Source organism: Pongo pygmaeus, chromosome 15, assembly GCF_028885625.2.
Source record: "Pongo pygmaeus isolate AG05252 chromosome 15, NHGRI_mPonPyg2-v2.0_pri, whole genome shotgun sequence".
Taxonomy (NCBI): Eukaryota; Metazoa; Chordata; class Mammalia; order Primates; family Hominidae; genus Pongo; species Pongo pygmaeus.
In genome coordinates, this window is record NC_072388.2 from 104,747,338 (window position 1) to 104,764,531 (window position 17,194).

The window sequence follows — 17,194 nt, forward strand, 5'->3', positions numbered from 1 at the left end:
CAGTGTGTTTGTGAGTGCATGATTGGTGTGTGTGAGTGCAAATGTGTATGAGAGGTTGAGTCTGTGTGGTGAACCTGTGTGTGTGTTTTTGCATGTGCGAGTGTGTGCCTGTGTGTGTGTCTGTGAATGAGGGAGTGTGTGAGGAGAGCTGGGCAGCGGCTGTGGCCTTGGCCCTGTCCTGCGACGCCCCCTCCTCTGGTGTTGTTTGGACCCAGTCGGCCTCAGCGCTGCCCGCTTTGGGGTTTTCTACCCCGTAGGGAGCCGTCGCTCCTCACCTCCTCCCCCGTGCCCAGCTGCTCCGAGGTCGCAGCAGAAGACAGGGCGGAGGACCCAGGTGCCGCTGTCAGACTGTGGCAGGCTTGCTTCACTCTGCTTTGTGCCACACTCCGTGTGACGTGGCTCTCCTGGCACAGAGCGAGGCTCTCCCTGTGGGGCCATCACTGTGAGAGGACTCTCCTGCATTGGGGCATTTTGCCCCAATTTTTGCCACTAAAAAGTGGTCTTAGCGATTCAAGTGCCCTCAGTCAGGGCCAAGAAGCACCTCCACCCCCGTCATCCCCTCCTCCTTCCTTTCACTTTTCTCATTGTTAAAATGGTTTCTTTATATTATCGGCCACTGGGTTTTTCCTTTCCATGAAGAACCTATTGCTCACCTTTCTTCTTGTTGGTCCCTGAGTGCTCTTTGTATATGAGGGAACCCTGCCCTTTGTCATGTCTATCATGTATTCTCTCCCATTTTTAGGATGTTGTGAAGACCCTCGTAAGCAGGCCTCTCCAGCCAGGGAGGCTGCATGTTTGCCCTGAGGACCGGTGTGGGTCAAGCCCACCTGTGGCCCCGATGGCTCTGAGGCCTCAGCCTGCTCCTGTGTCACCTCTCAGCTCTTCAGGAGGTCCAGGCTGGTGGGTGGCTGTGGGCTGGGGAGTCAGCTTTGTCTGTGCTCAGTGGGTGGTGGATCAGGGTGTGTGGCCAGTGGTCCTGGGGGCCCCCAACAGCCTCCACCTTGGTGACTGTGCAGCTGCATTCTTGGGGCCTCCTGTGCTGACCACAGCATGGGCCTCTTCTGGTTTTGCCCACAAAGGGGTCGATGTTGATTGTTGCTTTGACTTCACCTGAGAAGGAGGCATGAGTCTGGACTGGAGACCAGCAGACCAGGTATGACAGGGCCGAGCTGGGGAGTCTCTGGGGTGCTGAGGGGTGATTGATGGGAACCACTGCTTGGGCACTTTGGCTCTCAGGACCCCAGAATGGCCCCTGCCCTTCCTTCCCCTCTAGCTCCTCCTCCACATCCTCAGGGGTCCTGCCTCCCACCAGCCACTCCAGGGCCAGACACCTCCCACAGAGCACTCTGGAGACGTGGGGTTTGTGAAAAGGAACTTTACTAAGAAACCCAGAGGGAAAGAAATAGGACTGCTGAAGCCAGAGGCTGGACGAGGTCATAGGGACGAGGTCAGCAGCTGCTGTCCCTGCAGGAAACCCCTTCTCTGGCTGTGGGAGCCCCTCTACCCACTCCAGAGGCCCAAAGCCCTCAACAGTCCTGTGGCCTGGCCTCAGAGGGCTTCCCTGTGCCTTCAGGCTGCAGGGATGGGGGCTGCGGACGGATGGCAGGAGGGGTGGGTGAAGGGATGGGGGCTGGGGATGGGTGGCAGGAGGGGTGGGTGAAGGGATGGGGGCTGGGGATGGGTGGCAGGAGGGGTGGGTGAAGGGAAAGAAGGTCTGAGTGAGGCTTGGGGGACGGGGATGCCAGGCACTTGAACCTCAGGGCTAGAAGGGTCAGACCAAGGCTGGGGAGTGAGACCGTGGGCTGGTGTTGGGCTGGACGCAGACTCAGCTGTGTCCTGGGCTGGGTGCCGGGCCCTCCTTGGCTTTTGGTGATTGTACAGTCAGAATGGGAGTGACCCTGAGACTCAGGGGCCTGGGATGAGCTAGAACGGCTAGCAGCCACCCCCTCCTCGATGACTCTGTTGAAGGGACAGACACTGTTTTAGGGTGGGGGGCTGCGACTGGTGGGTCTGTCGGCGCCTTTAACCTTGCGGCTGAGCCGGACCCCTCTGGGCTCAGATTCACTGGCCATCAGCCCACAGTAGTGACCTTGTGCCCCCTTCTCTTGTCTGCTTCCCTTTTCCCACCCAGGGCAGGGCGCAGCCCGAGGGAGGCTCAGGCGCCGGCAGAGAAAGAGCTGGGCCTGTTGGAGCGTGAGTGGCCCACGGCCTAGGCGTGGGGCTGGGGGATGTTGGTGTAGTCGAGGGAGGTCTGGGGCCTCCCCTGCCGCGTGGCTGAGAGGAACCGCTGCACCTGAGGGGAGGGCGTGGGTCAGGGCGCTCTGCTGGCTCTGCCCAGCCCCCTGCCCTGGCCTGGCCCCTGGGGGTGGGTGCCCACCATGAGGAGCGTGATGGCAGCGCTGTAGCTCACGCTGAGCAGGAAGAGTGCGGCGAAGATGCAGAGGCCAGTCCACGTCCACGGCGCCTCGCCCTCGGCCTCCTCCACACACACGTCCAGCTCTGGGGGACCTGGCCAGTCAGCCCTCCGGGCTCCACAGTGGCAGCGGGGGTGGGGGACAGAGCCCCTTGCCGCTCTCGGCAGTCCCGGCTGCTGTTCAGAGTGGCAGAGCACCCTATCCGGGGCCCTCTGGGACTGTGCAGAGCCGCCAGCCAGCCCTGAGGGTGGGGACCCAGGTCCCGAGTCAGTCAACAGCCCAGGGCCAGGCTGACCACTCCTGACCTCTCGTCCCTGGGACCCCACTCTCCCTCTGTTCCTTACGGCTTCTGCCCTGACCTCTGGTTACCTCCATTCCGCCTCTCTAGACCCCACCCCTCCCCAGAGAAGGACCCAGCCCCTTGGCACAGGAGTGGGCACCTCACTCAGGGCCCTCGGAAGGATGCGTGAGCTCTGCGGCCTGGCTCCCAAGACCTGGGACTCACTGCATGGGTGCTCTGAGGGGCTGTCCTGGTGTGGACTATGAGCCCAGGCCTGTGGGATTCCAGAGCTGCCTCCTGGCCCTACCCCGGCCCGGCCCCACCCACCAGCCTGGTCCCTCTGGCTTCTCCTGCCTTGGATCCCCTCCACTCCCTTCCCCAACGCCCTGAGCTGCCTGCTGGTCCCGGGTCATCAGCAGGCGCAGGTTCAGCCTCGGGCCCTCACACTTCTTTCTGCTGCTCCCGGCCCGGAGCTGGGTGCAGGTGGGCTGGGACGTGAGAGTGAAGCTGAGTGCATGGCTGTGACGATGTGCAGGGACTGTGTCTTCAGACGTGGAGGGGCTTTGTGCTCATGGGGTACCCGGTGCCCGTGTTTCTGTGTGGATTTGGTGGGTGCTGTGCCCTTGGTGTGCATGACCGGGGGGAGCGTTTGGATCTGGGGTGTCAGATGCACACATGGGTTTGAGGCCTGGGAGGGGCATGTAGCCTGCTCTGGGGTTCCGGTGTGGGTGAGTGGGGGACGGAGCCCACGCATCCATCCTGTGTTTGGCTGTGGGGTGCTGCTGACAGGGTGACAGGGAGGGTTGGACTGGAGGACACCATGTGAGGGCCTCCCCATTTCTCTCTGGGATCCAGCGGCCCAGGTGTGGTTCAGAGGAAGGGCTTGGGGGTAGCCTGGCTGGAGGCAGCGTGGGAGGTAGAGTGTGGGCCACGTGTGACCACGTGTGGGGTGACTATGGCCCTGGTGGTGGTGCAGGGCGCTGTGGAGTTGCTATGGGGCCTGGTGTGCACACAGCTGTGCCTTGAGTGAGGCGTGAGTGGGCAAGACTGGGTGTGTGAGGCTGGCGAGTCCCTGGGGGCCGATTCAGGATGGACCGAGGGGCAGTGGGGGGCAGTAGGAGAGGGGGCCTGGCTGCTGACCTGGGCCTGGTGTGCCCACAGGGCAGGGTGGTGGAGGCTGTGGGGTGTGAGTGGGCTCGGCTCCACTGTCTCCGGTGGTGGGGCCAGGACTCGGCAAGGCGGGACAGGGCAGAGAGGCAAACGCCAGTGGCACAGACTTGGGGGAGGGCTGTCTGGGTTCGTGTGTGTCTGTGTGGGGGTTTCACTTAGGGCTGTTTTTCCACCTGGAGGGGCCTGTGTGCCCATCTACACCTGGGGGTGCAGGGGCTCCTGTCCAGGGCGGTAGAAGCCAAGCCCCCGAGAGAGAGGGCTGTGGGGGCTCCCTTGCCCCTTCCCTGAGGACCTCCCCTGGGTCTTTGGACTCCTTGGAGGGGGTGGGCCCAGAGTGGGGACAGAGAGGGCCCGGGGTAGCTGTGATGAGTCCCTGCAGATACGCTGTTTGACAAATAACCCTGACACGAAGGCAGATGGATGAGTGGTGCCTCAGCCCTGCCCACCTCCTCCCACCGCCTCTCCTGGGGGGACTCAGCCCTGCCCACCTCCTCCCACTGCCCCTCCTGGGGGGCCCATTCCTCTGTGCCAAGATGCCCCTGCCCACAGCCCTGCCCACTCCAAAGAACGGGTGTACCCGGGGCTCTGAGCAGGCACTGTTTATTGGGTGTAGCTTCCTGGGGTCGTTGCAACAGTGGACAGAAGGTCTGGCCAGCCCTCCCCACTGCACAGCTGGACGGAGCCCTGGGAGGGAGGGAGGCAGGGTACGTCATTTACCGGGATTTACAGACACCGCTCGCTGGACGGTCTGTGAGGGGCTCGCTGCCTCATGGACTGCACGGCAGATGAACTCATCTTTCTGCTCCCATTCGGCCCTGGTCACCTCCAGGCGGCTGAAGACGAAGAAGCCGGAGCCCTTGGTCTTGCGGGGCTGCGTCGTGCTGTGCCGGGCATCCGGGAGCTGCACCTCGTTGTGCAGCCACTGCACCGAGATGTCCTCAGGCATGAAGTTCTGGATCAGGCAGGCGAGGGTGCGCTTGTCCCGGCTCCCCGGCTCCTCTGGCGTCGCAAACGCGTAGACTTCCGGGGCAGCACGCGGGCCTGTGGCCAGACGTGGGGTCAGCCCAGGCTCCGCTCGCTCGCTCCCTCCCCCCACGACCCCAGCCTGCCCGTGGCTCACCGCTGGTCTTGGTCGTGGAGCGCACGAGGGCCCTGGGCAAGTGGGGGTGGGTCACCCTGCACTGGTAAGTCTCCCCCTCGATCCAGTCTCGGGTGCCCACCGGCAGGGTGGACGTGACGGTTAACGTGCCATTGCGCTGCTTCTCCTGCTTTCCGGTGGAGTGGTTCACAGGCTTCCCACTGGCCCGGGACCAGGTCAGGTTCACGGTCCCCTTGCTGGGTGCCAGGTCCACCACCAGACAGGTGATCGTGGGCGACTTGCGGATGAACAGGTCGAACGGGCTGGGCCGGCTTAGGTAGGCGCTCACCCCTCTCGGGTTGGAATCTGTGGTACACCGGAGGGCTGTGTGAGGCCCACCCGCCCCTCTTCTCTGGGCTCCGTGGCGGCCACCAGGGCAGGTGGGAACGTACCTGCACACTTCTTGGTGCTGTCCTCAAAGGTGTCACCTTGATAGGTGACCTGGCAGGTGTAGGTGCGGTCCGACAGCCAGCGCTTCTGGCTGAGGGTGAGCTCGCTTTGTGTGGAGGCCAGCTCACCCTCCTGCGTGGCAGAGGCGGTGGACAAGTCCACGTCCATGACCTGCCCGTCCTCCAGCCAGGTGATGTTGATAGTCCCTGGGGTGTACCCAGAGACGAGGCACAGGAGCTGGATGGTCGGGGGGAAGTGCCCGCCGCCGTCGCAGGACGACTGTAAGATCTTCACGGTGGGTGGGGTGAAGTCCCTGGAGCAGACTGGGGGAGAGCTGGTGGTCATGAGGGTTGTTGGCCTCCCTGAGCTGTGTGCCCTCCTCTTGCCCCCACGTCCTGGCCCGGGTCCCCAAGCATGTTGGGTGTTCCCATGTTTGAGCCCACCCACCCCTTTAACCCCGCCCACTCTGCCAGCTCTCAGCCTGGCACTCCTGGGAACTGTGGTCTCTGAGCTTGGCCCTCTCTTACCGCTGAAGGTTTTGTTGACAACCCAGTCTGCGGACGATGGAGTGTGTGCCACACGGCAGGTGAACATCTGCTTGGCCGACGCACCCGAGATGGTCAGCAAGCTGATGGTGGCATAGTGACCAGAGGGTGTGAGGGTGGTGGCTGGTAAGGTCATAGTTGTCCCATGGAGGGAGCCTGCGTCCCAGGTCACCATCACTGGCTCCGGGAAGTAGCCCGTGGCCAGGCAGCCCAGCGTCACGGAGGTGGCATTGGAGGGAATGTTTTTGCAGCAGTGGGTCAAGGGGAAGACGGATGGGCTCTGTGTGGAGGCTGTGAGGACAGAACCTAGTCAGCGCCAGCCTCAGGCCAGCGCCCATCAGGCCTGGGGGGCCTGGATGGGGGAGCTGGGGACCCCATGGCAGGGATCCAGATGGCCAGGCTCATTCTGGGCCTTTTCCTCCACAAGCCCCAGGCCCAGGGCACCTCCCAGGGCCCCCATTCCCCCACCAGAAGCTGTTGCTCAGCCACTATCCTCAGGCTGGGCTCAGGAAGGGGGGGTGCCCCCAGGATGACCCCAGCCTCCCCCCGCAAGTGCTGCAGTGTGGGCGCTCAGGAGCAGAGGCACTGGGCCATGCCCCTAGGCTGAAGCCCGGGGACCCCATGGGGCCTGGGACCCCAGAGCTCTCCCCCTTCAAACTCTCTCTGGGCTCATGGTGGATGATCTGCCTGCCCTCCAACCCTGACCCCAAACCCCCGAGGCTGTGGTCTCAGCTCCTCAGGCTCTTGAGTGCCAAGCCTCGATCTCCCCATCACAGCAGCCCTCACCTGACCTGCCAGACCCCCATGGTGTTCTGCCAACCCCTGACCTCTAGGGGAGGGCAGGAAGATGTGCCCTGATGCCCCAGGCAGTCCCTCCCATAACAGAACCCTGGCCCAGATAGTGCGGTCTGCACAGCGTGGCCCTTCGTCCTGGCCTGGAGCCCTGAGTCCCCAGCCCATCCTGCCTCTGGAGCCCAGTTATCTTGGTCTTGAAGTCTGCTCTAGGTACCCCCAAAATCACAGTATCCAGCCCCGCTCTGCCCACCGGGACAGCCAAGTTCAGCTGAGACTGGCCTATCAGGGGAGTCGCCCTCTGAAGTGCACTCTAAGCCAGCCTGGTTCAGCCTGGCCCAGGTCAGCCCAGGACCTCCCCTTGCAGGCAGCAAACTCTTATTTCAGTCCAGCCAGCTCAACCAGCTTGCTTCTGACTCAGCTTCTCTTAGCCAGTCGAGAATGGTTAGTCCAGATCAATTTAGCCCAGTCCAGTTTAGCTCAGCAAAGCTGGACCTAAAGTAGCCACCTCACCCCAGCTTCACCCAGATGAATACAGTCCAGAGCAGCTTAGTCAGTTAAGCCTAGCCTAGCTAGTTAAATCCAGTTATGACCAGCTCAACTAATCCTACTCAGCCCAGCTCAGCCCAGCCCAGTTGAACCCAGTTTAGCCCAGGACAGGCCAGCCCAGCTGAATACAGTTTAGTCTAGCTCAGCCCAGTCCAGCACAGCCCAGTTTAGCTGAGCTCAGCCTGGCCCAGCCCAGCTCATATTAGCCCATCTCAGCTGAACCCAGTTTGACCCAGTCTAACCCAACCCAGCTCAGCTGAACCCATCCCAGCCCAGCCCAGCCAAACCCAGTTTAGCCTAGCTCAGCTCAGCCCATTTCCACCCAACCCAGCTCAGCCCAGCTTACCCAGTCCAGCCCAGCAGCCCAGTTCAGCCCACTCAGGCTAGCCCAGTTTAGCCCAGCCAAGCTGGGTTCAGCTCTGCTCAGTTCAGCCCAGTGTAGATCAGCTTATCCCAGCAGAACCCATTTTAGGTCACCCCAACCCAATTTGGTTCAATAATCCAAGCCCAGCTCACTCCAGCTTCTTCTAACCCTGTCCATCTCAGGTCACTCACCCAGCCTAGTCCTCCCCAGCTCAACCCAATTTAGCTCAACCCAGCTTAGCCCAACCAGCTAAGCTTGGCTTAGGTCTGTCCAGCTCATCCCAAGTCTTCCAATCACAGCTTAGGCCCGGCCAGGCCAGCTCAGCCCAGCTCCATCCACCTCAGCCCAGTTGGCCCAGCCCAGCCAAACCCAGTTTAGGCCAGGCCAGCCCAGCCCATGTGAACTCAGTTGAGCTCAGCCCAGGTCAGTTAACCTCAACCTGAGCCAGCCCAGCCCATATTAGCACATCTCACCTGAACCCAGTTTAGCCCAGCCCAGCCCAACCTAGGCCAGCTGAACCCAGGTTAGGTTAGGTTAGGTTAGCTTAGCCCAGCCTAGCCCAGCCCAGCCCAGCCCAGCCCAGGCCAGCCCAGCCCAGCCCAGCCCAACCCAGCCCCAGTCCAACCCAGCTCAGCCCACTCAGGCTAGCCTAGTTCAGCCCAGCCCAGCCCAGGCCAGCCCAGCCCAGGCCAGCCCAGCCCAGCCCAACCCAGCCCCAGTCCAACCCAGCTCAGCCCGCTCAGGCTAGCCTAGTTCAGCCCAGCCCAGCCCAGCCCAGGCCAGCCCAGCCCAGCCCAGCCCAACCCAACCCAGCCCAACCCAGCCCAACCCAGCCCCAGTCCAACCCAGCTCAGCCCGCTCAGGCTAGCCTAGTTCAGCCCAGCCCAGCCCAGCCCAGCCCAGGCCAGCCCAGCCCAAGCCAGCCCAGCCCAGCCCAGCCCAGCCCAATCCAGCCCAACCCAGCCCCAGTCCAACCCAGCTCAGCTCGCTCAGGCTAGCCTAGTTCAGCCCAGCCCAGCCAGGTTCAGTTCTGGTCGGTTCAGCCCAGTCCAGCCCAGCCCAGTCGAGCTGAACCCAGTTTGGCACAGCTCAGCTCAGTTCAGTTCACCTTAGCCTGGCCCAGCCCATATGAGCCCAGCTGAACCTAGGTTAGTCCAGCCCAGCCCACTCAGGGCTAGCCTAGTTCAGTCCAGTTCACTTTGGCGCAGTTCGGTTCGGCCCAGCTCAGATCAGCTCATCCCAGCTAAGCCCAGTTTAGCTCACCCCAGCTCAACTCAGTTCAGCAATCTAAGCCCAGCTCAGTCCAGCTTCTAACCCTGTCCATCTCAGATCCCTCACCCAGCCTAGCCCTCCCCAGGTGAACCCAATTTAGCTCAACCCAGCTTAGCCCAACCAGCTAAGCTTGGCTTAGGTCGGTCCAGCTCAGCCCAGGTCTTACAATCACAGCTCAGGCCCGGTCAGGCCAGCTCAGCCCAGCTCCATCCACCTCAGCCCAGTTCCATCCACCTCAGCCCAGTTGGCCCGGCCCATCCAAACCCAATTTAGGCCAGGCCAGCCCAGCCCATGTGAACTCAGCTGAGCCCAGCTCAGCTCATCCCAGTTCAGTTAACCTCAACCTGACCCAGCCCAGCCCATATTAGCACATCTCACCTGAACCCAGTTTAGCCCAGCCCAGTCCAACCTAGGCCAGCTGAATCCAGGTTAGGTTAGCCTAGCCTAGCCTAGCCTAGCCCAGCCCAGCCCAGCCCACCCCACTCAGGCTAGCCTAGTTCAGCCTAGCTGAACCCAGTTTAGCACAGCTCAGCTCAGTTCAGTTCACCTTTGCCTGGCCCAGCCCATATGAGCCCAGCTGAACCTAGGTTAGTCCAGCCCAGCCCACTCAGGGCTAGCCTAGTTCAGTCCGGTTCACTTTGGCTCAGTTCAGCCCAGCCCAGATCAGCTCATCCCACAGAACCCAATTTAGATCACCTCAGCCCAACTCAGTTCAATAATCTAAGCCCAGCTCATTCCAGCTTCTCCTACCCTGTCCATCTCAGGTCACTTATAGCCTAGCCCTCCCCAGCTCAACCCAATTTAGCTCAGCCCAGCTTAGCCCAACCAGCTAAGCTTGGCTCAGGTCTGTCCAGCTCATCCCAGGTCCTCCAATCACAGCTCAGGCCCGGCCAGGCCAGCTCAGCTCAGCTCCATCACCTCAGCCCAGTTGGCCCAGCCCAGCCAAACCCAGTTTAGGCCAGGCCAGCCCAGCCCAGCCCATGTGAACTCAGTTGAGCTCAGCCCAGGTCATCCCAGTTCAGTTAACCTCAACCTGACCCAGCCCAGCCCAGCCCATATTAACACATCTCAGCTGAACCAGGTTTAGCCCAGCCCAGCCCAACCTAGGCCAGCTGAACCCAGGTTAGGTTAGGTTAGGTTAGCTTAGCTTAGCCTAGCCTAGCCCAGCCCAGCCCAGCCCAGCCTGCCCCAATCCAACCTAGCTCAGCCCGCTCAGGCTAGCCTAGTTCAGCCCAGCCCAGCTCGGTTCAGTTCTGGTCAGTTCAGCCCAGTCCAGCTCAGTTCAGTTCTGGTCAGTTCAGCCCAGCCCAGCCCAGCTGAATCCAGTTTGGCACAGCTCAGCTCAGTTCAGTTCACCTTAGCCTGGCCCAGCCCATATGAGCCCAGCTGAACCTAGGTTAGTCCAGCCCAGCCCACTCAGGGCTAGCCTACTTCAGTCCAGTTCACTTTGGGACAGTTCAGTTCGGCCCAGCCCAGATCAGCTCACCCCAGCTCAACTCAGTTCAGCAATGAAGCCCAGCTCAGTGCAGCTTCTAACCCTGTCCATCTCAGATCGCTCACCCAGCCTAGCCCTCCCCAGGTCAACCCAATTCAGCTCAGCCAACCAGCTAAGCTTGGCTCAGATCTGTCCAGCTAAGCCCAACTCAGCTCAACTCAGCCCTGCTTCCAGTCACAGCTCAGGCCAGGCCAGGACACCTTAGTCCAGTTCAGTTTGGCTCAGCCCAGATGAACCCAGTTTAGTCTAGCCCAGCCCAGCCCAGCTGAACCCAGTTTAGTCTAGCCCAGCCCAGTTCAGCTGAACCCAGTTTAGTCTAGCCCAGCCCAGCCCAGCTGAACCCAGTTTAGTCTAGCCCAGCCCAGTTCAGCTGAACCCAGTTAAGCCCAGCCCAGCTGAGTCCACTTAGGCGAGCGTAGTTTAGCCCAGTTCACTTTGGCACAGACCAGCTCATCCCAGCTAAACTCAGTTAGATCACCCCAGCCCAATTTAGTTTAATAATTTAAGCCCTGCTCACTCCAGCTTTTAACCCTGTCCATCATCAGGTCTCTCACCCAGCCTAGCCCTCTTCAGCTCAATCCCATTTAGCTCAGCCCAGCTTAGTCAGCCCAACCAGCTAAGCTTGGCTCAGGTCTGTCCGGCTCAGGTCTGTCCAGCTCAGCCCAGCTCAGCGCAGCCTTGCTGAACTCAGGCCAGATCAGGTAAGCTCAGCAGGTAATACCCCAGCTTGGTCTCGTTCAGCCCGGATAGTCCACGAGCACCCATTTTATCCTAAGTAGAGAACTGTAGCTTGTCCCTACTCCTGTGTCAGCCCAGCTTATTTCAACCAAGTCCAGTCAAGTCCAGGTCAGCCTCATTCAGCTTAACTCAATCCTGGACCACCCAGGGAAGGCCACCTCAGCTCAGCCTGACTTTGCCCTGCCCCCCAGATAAGTCCAGCTCAGCCCAGCTCAGTCCACCTTAGAGCTTAGGATAACCCAGCTCAAGCCTAGCTCAGCTGAGTCTAGCTCATTTCACTCTACCCAGTCCACTCACTCAACTCAGCTAAACCCGCCTGGCCTGGGCCAGCCCCGATCGCCCTGGCTCAGGACAGCCCAGCTTGGCCAGCCTGTCTTCTAAAGGGACAGGGTAGCCCTCTCAGCACACCCAACTCGCCTCAGCTCAGTCTGTTAAGCCCGTCTCAGTCTAGTCCACTCAGCCAAGCCCCCCTCAGTCCGCCCAGCTCGGATTGGCCCAGATCAGCCAGTTGCGCAGTGCAGCTCAGGACAGCTCCCTGCTGCTGCCTCCCCACCCTCCCTCCCGGGTCTGGGTTGGCTGTCCCTGTCCTGGGGGTGGCAGGCAGTCTGCACCCAGCCTAGCCCTGCTCAGCGTGGGGCCTCTGACCTTCTTGGTCTTGGGCCCAGCCAAGATTCCCAGCCCCCTGCCTTCTCCAGGTCGGTGTTAGGCTGTTCCTAGCTTTCCTGTGTCCCCATGCAGGGAAGGGATGCCTAGAGTCCATGCAGTGACCAAGAAGCTTGGTTTGTGCTGTGAGGGTGGCCCAGGAGTCCCCTCCCTGTCAGGGGCCCAGGCAGCCTCTCCCTCACTGCTGCCTGGGCCGGCCCCTCAATGGGGGTTCCCAGTGGGCTGGGATACCTGAAGTGCCGGGTCTTCCATTTGGTGTCTGTGGCTGGTGTGGCCCGTCTGGCTCCCTGTCGGGTTCCTGGACAGCTCCCAGATGATCAGTAACCATGGTTGTTATTTCTATGCTGGGCAGTGGAGCCTGGGTAGGGGGAGCTCTGCCTCAGTGCTTTCAGCTAAAAATGGGGTGGGAACCCCCGGAGGCCTGGGCCGCCCTGGAAGTTCCCTTTTCTCTCTGTTCTTGGGAAGTCGATTGAGCAACAGCGGGGGCTCAGGTGAGACTCCTTCACTACGGATGCACACCGAGTGCTGGGGGAGGTTCTCTTCTCTCTCAGCCCCGACCCCGGGGCCCCTGCCCAGCTCCCAGACTCTCACTCTTGATGCATGCATGGGCTTGGTGGTCCCAGTCAGCAAACTCGGGGTCCCATTGCCTGGGAAAGGGAGAGGGTACTGGGCATTGCCGCCTCTGCTCCCACGAAAGCCTTGTGAAGAAAGGGTGGGGGCGCTTTTGTGCGGGAGAATGAGGTGCACTGAGGTGAACTGGCCCTTGGCCGCGTGTCCAAGATGTGCGTGCAGGGCCTCCTGATGGCTGCAGCCCTCATCCCCATGACCCACTTGGAGCTGGCACCCTGCGTGGTGGCCTCACCTTGTACTCACTCCCAGGTCACTGTCCTGCAGCCGCGGGTCCCCAGCTGGGCTGCTCCTCAAGGCGAGCACATGAAGGCTGGGGCCTGGAGGCCTGGCCAGGGGCTGGCAGGGAGCTGTGCGGAGGTGGCTGGTGGCTCTGCAAGGTCCTTGAAGCTGCTGGAGGCTGGGGACGCCGTGCCCCATCTATGCTGCGGGTGGGTGTGGGTACGTGGAGAAGGCCGGGCTCGGGCTCGGTGGCCTTCCTGGAGGCGCCCATGGCATTCGTCCCTGGTTGCACCCAGTGCTCTGCTCTGAGCGAGATGATTTCCTTCACACTGTTGGCCTGCCTGTCCCCTGGAGGCCAGCATGCATGCAGTGTCCACTGGGGAGGGGTGGGGTGTATAGAATCTTTGAGGAGGGAGACACCGGGACCTGCCCCTGGGACCCCGGGTGCCCAGGGCTGGTGGTCCTGTGGAGGGAGAGGGGCTGTCAGGCCTGGTGCCATCAGAGAGGTGCTCAGCACGTGTGGAAGACCCCGGAAGGGCTGCTGGCTGCCAGGGCCCTGGAGGGCTATGATGTGAGGCTCAGGGAACCCAGGCTGGGGGTGAGTGTTCCCAGGCTGTCCAAGGCCCCCATGTCCTGCTCGTGGCCCTGGAGAAAGGTGCTGTGTGGGAGGCTGAGGGGAAAATGCTGAGTTCCCTGGAAGGACCCATGATTCTGAGAGAAACCACAGCAGGGGTGGCGAGCCTCCTGCCCCTCTGGCCCCAGTGAGGCTGTGTGCACTGTGTGGGTGTGCCTGGGGCTCCACTTGCCCCTCCCATGTACCTGCTCATTTTCCCCAGGCTGTGGGCATTTGGGGCAGGGGCCTCAGTGCCCGGCCTGCTCTCTCCCGGTTCTATCCAATGCCCCAAGCTGTGCTGGGCTGCAGGGGCCGGGCAGGGTGGGCCTCCAGGAAGGAGGACGGCTTCCCAGCTGGGGCTCCATCTCTGGCCTCTTTCAGCCTTGAGATCCCCGGTCCTCTGTGTCTCCCTCCTGGGGCCCACCAGGCCTGCTCAGCTCTGAGCCCCATGTCCGTTCTCACCCTGCTCTGCTTTTCCTTGGGGTGCTGGCCCTGCCCTGGCCTCCAGAAATGGCCCCTGCCCCCACCCCTTCCTGTCTGAGGGGCCGGGCTGTTCCTGTCCTGCCCCGCATGTGCCCAGGTAGGCCCAATAGGCACAGTGCCTATGGCCCCTCCTGCCCTCTTTGGGCCCCACGCCCAGCCATGCCGGCAGCCTCCCTCAGTGGCCTGGGCCTTCGCCAGCGCCCGGCTCTGTGTCCAGCTGCTCCTCCTGTGGCCCCACAGTGCTGCCCCTTTCCCTCAGTGATGGGGGCTGGACTGCCTGGGAACGGGCTGTGTCTCAGCTGTACACACCCGTGTGTGTCAGTGTGTGCATGTGAGTGTGTGTGTGTGCTGGGGTGTGTGTGCAGGAATGCTTGTGTCTGGGGGCAGGGGGAGCGTCTGCCTTCCTACCCCAGGCCTGGAATGGCCGTGCCAGGGTGGGTGGGAGCAGCGTGTGCGAGGACAGTGCTGCTTTGACGTCTGTGTGTGGCTGGTGGGGGCGGGAGGACGTGGTGTGGCACGAGTCTCGGGCTTCCCATCTCCATCCAGCTGTTCCCGCATGGCTGCGCTCCTGAGGGTTTAGAGCAGCCCAGGGGGTCAGGAGGCTGTTGGGACGCTGGAGGCAAGTGCTGGCAGGGATGGGGGTGGGCTGGCCAGGGGGCTTTGAGCCGGGGCAGTGAACCACCCCCCCAGCTTTTTAAAGTTTTAAAAGTCATATTTACTCAAGTGTAGTTTACATTCAGTATAATCCATCCTGTTACATGTGAGTTTCAACAAATGCACAGTCATGCAACCACCACCATAATCCAGACGAACAGTTGCAAGAAGATGTAGAATGTCTCCAAAATTCCACCAGGCCCCTTTGCAATCAGCACCTCCCTGATGGCTTAGGAATCCATTGATCTGCATTCTGTCAGAGGATTCAGACTTCATCATTAAAATGATCTATTATGGAAAATATTATAAGCATACAAAACACAAAACCAAGTTTTAAAAAGTGAGATATTTCTTAAAAGTTTAGTGTACAAACAAAATGAAGGTACCTTCACATTTTACTACAGATGTGCAGATAGTTTTCTTGGTGCACAGAGTTAAGGCAGAATTAACTTAGAATACACATGTTCTAAAACTGACCTCCGGAAGAACTTGTCTTAGTCATTTCTTTGCAGAGTATGTGAACCAAGATTAGGGTTTGGTCTTTGGTGTTAGCACTGTGTCAAGGATCAGGTAGAAAATACAAATGGAGGGGCCCCTTTCTGAGGCCAGGCCCCACTGTCAGGGCATGTGGGGTGACCAGGGGCCAATACCAGCTGAGGCTAAGAGGCTGCTCTCAGAAGGGTAGGTTTGCAGGTGTCTCTTGGACCCTTTGTTCAGTACCAGGACATGTGTGGCTGGGCAGCAGCCTTCAGACCCCCCACAGGCTGGTGCCCAGTGCCCACAGCCCTCTGTTGGGTTGTCAGGCCCCTGCACCCATGGTGGGATGTTGGGCTCCAGAGTTCCCTGGGACCAGCTGATCTCTCATCCTTGGTTTTGGCCCAAATGCAAGCCCCTGGTCTCCAAGTAACTTCCTATCCCCAGGGCTGTCCAGGCCCCACTGCTGCCTGTTCCTTCCCAGGGCCTCCCGCAAGTCCCGATGCTGACGCCTCTCTGCCAACCTTGTTTGTGGCTGCTGCCTCCAGCTCTGTGTCTGCCTCCCAGCGAGGGAGCCGTGGTTGACGATCTCGTGAGTGTCCGCCCTTCTGAAGGGTACAGTGTGAAGTCTCATCAGTCTCACTTAAGTGCCTAAGCACCTCTTTAGAAACCAGGGAGTCATCCGGGTTTCTCCATCTTTAACCATGTTTTCCAAAGGTTTTCTTGGCAACTTCCTGGCAATTTGCAAGACAGGATTTTTTGGTCGCCAACTTCCAATTAGCTTTAAACTTGCCACGATCTCCCAGGTCATCCCGTCCATCGATGATGCTTATTACATTCTTCCTGATTTCCATGTGGCCAAATTCAATAGTTATTTACCCCAGGCTTGTATTTTGGAGGCTGAAGAACTCTGTTACCAGCTATATCCGTGCTGTGGCTGCCATAACAAAATATCACAAATGTGGCTTAAAACAACAAAAATTTTTTGAGTTCTGGAATTCAGGAATCTGAGATCAAGGTGTTGGTGGCTGACTCTGAGTGCTCCAGGGGAGGACCCTCCACCTCTTCCAGCCTCCTGTGGTGAAATGGTTTGGGTGTGTCCCTCCACATTTGATGTTGAGATGTTAATCCCAGTGTTGGAGGTGGGGCCTGGAGGGAGGTTATTAGATCATGGGGCTGGACCCCCTCATGAATGGTTTAGCACCATCCCCCAGGTGATGAGTGAGTTCTCCCTCAGTTAGTCCATGTGACAGCTGGTTGTTTAAAAGTCTGGGATGTGCCACTTCTCTTCTCTTGCTCCCTCTTGCCATGTGACATTCCTGCTCCCCATTCGCCTTCTGCCGTGATTGCAATCTCCCTGAGGCCTCGCCAGAAGCAGATGCCAGGGCCATGTTTCCGGAATGGCCTGCAGAACTGTGAGCTAATTAAACCTCCCTTCCTTCCTTCTCTTCTGCCTTCCCTGCCCTTCCCTTCTGCCCTTCCGCCCTCCCCCGCCCTTCCCTTCTTCTTGTCTTTTCAAGACAAGTTCTCACTATGTTGCCCAGGCTGGTCTCAAACTTCTGAGCTTAAGTGATCCTCCTGCTTCTGCCTCCCAAAATACTAGGATTACAGGTGTGAGCCATAGTGCCTGGTGCAAACCTCTTTTCTTTATAAATTACCAGATTCATGTATTTTTTTTTTTTCTAGTAACACAAATAGACTAACACAGAACATTGGTATTGAGGAGTGGAACGTTGCTATAAAGATACCTGAAAATGTGCAAGCAGCTTTGGAATTAGGTAACAGGCAGAGAAGTTAGAAGAATTTGGAGGACTCAGAAGAAGACAGGAAGATGAGGGAAAGTTTGGAATTTCTTAGAGACTGATTAAATGGTTGTCACCAAAATGCTGATAGACATATGAACTGTGAAAGCCAGGCTGGTGAAATCTCAGATGGAAACGAGGAACTTATTGGGAACTGGAGTAAAGGTCACCCTTGTTAAATCCTAAGAAACAACTTGGCTGCATTGTGTTCATGCCCTAGGGATCTGTGGAAGTTTGACCTTAAGAGTGATGACTTAGGGCATCTGTGGAAGACATTTCTAAGCAGAGATTTCTAAGATGTGACCTGGTTGCTTCTAACAGTCTATGGTAAGATATGGGAGCAAAGAAATGACTTAAAGTTGGAACTTATATTTAAAAGGTGTAAACGAAAAAATAAAATGCTAATCCGAGGGGATTCCAAAGAAACCTGGAAAACCAGTTCAGACCATGACAGGCAGGGGAGGGTGGTTTGGAGTCCCTCACTCTACCCTCTCCCTGTTGGAGTTTAG

The 17,194-nt window shown here is 59.5% G+C and overlaps 1 gene segment (V, D, J or C); it reads right to left on the reverse strand.

Moving 5' to 3' along the window:
• Positions 1-1,363: 1,363 nt before the first annotated feature.
• LOC129013108 (immunoglobulin heavy constant epsilon-like) lies at positions 1,364-11,845 on the reverse strand. The segment is given in 7 exon segments: positions 1,364-2,293; positions 2,378-2,655; positions 4,582-4,905; positions 4,985-5,308; positions 5,395-5,715; positions 5,920-6,228; positions 11,793-11,845. Coding segments are annotated over 6 exon segments (1,524 nt in total).
• Positions 11,846-17,194: the final 5,349 nt, after the last annotated feature.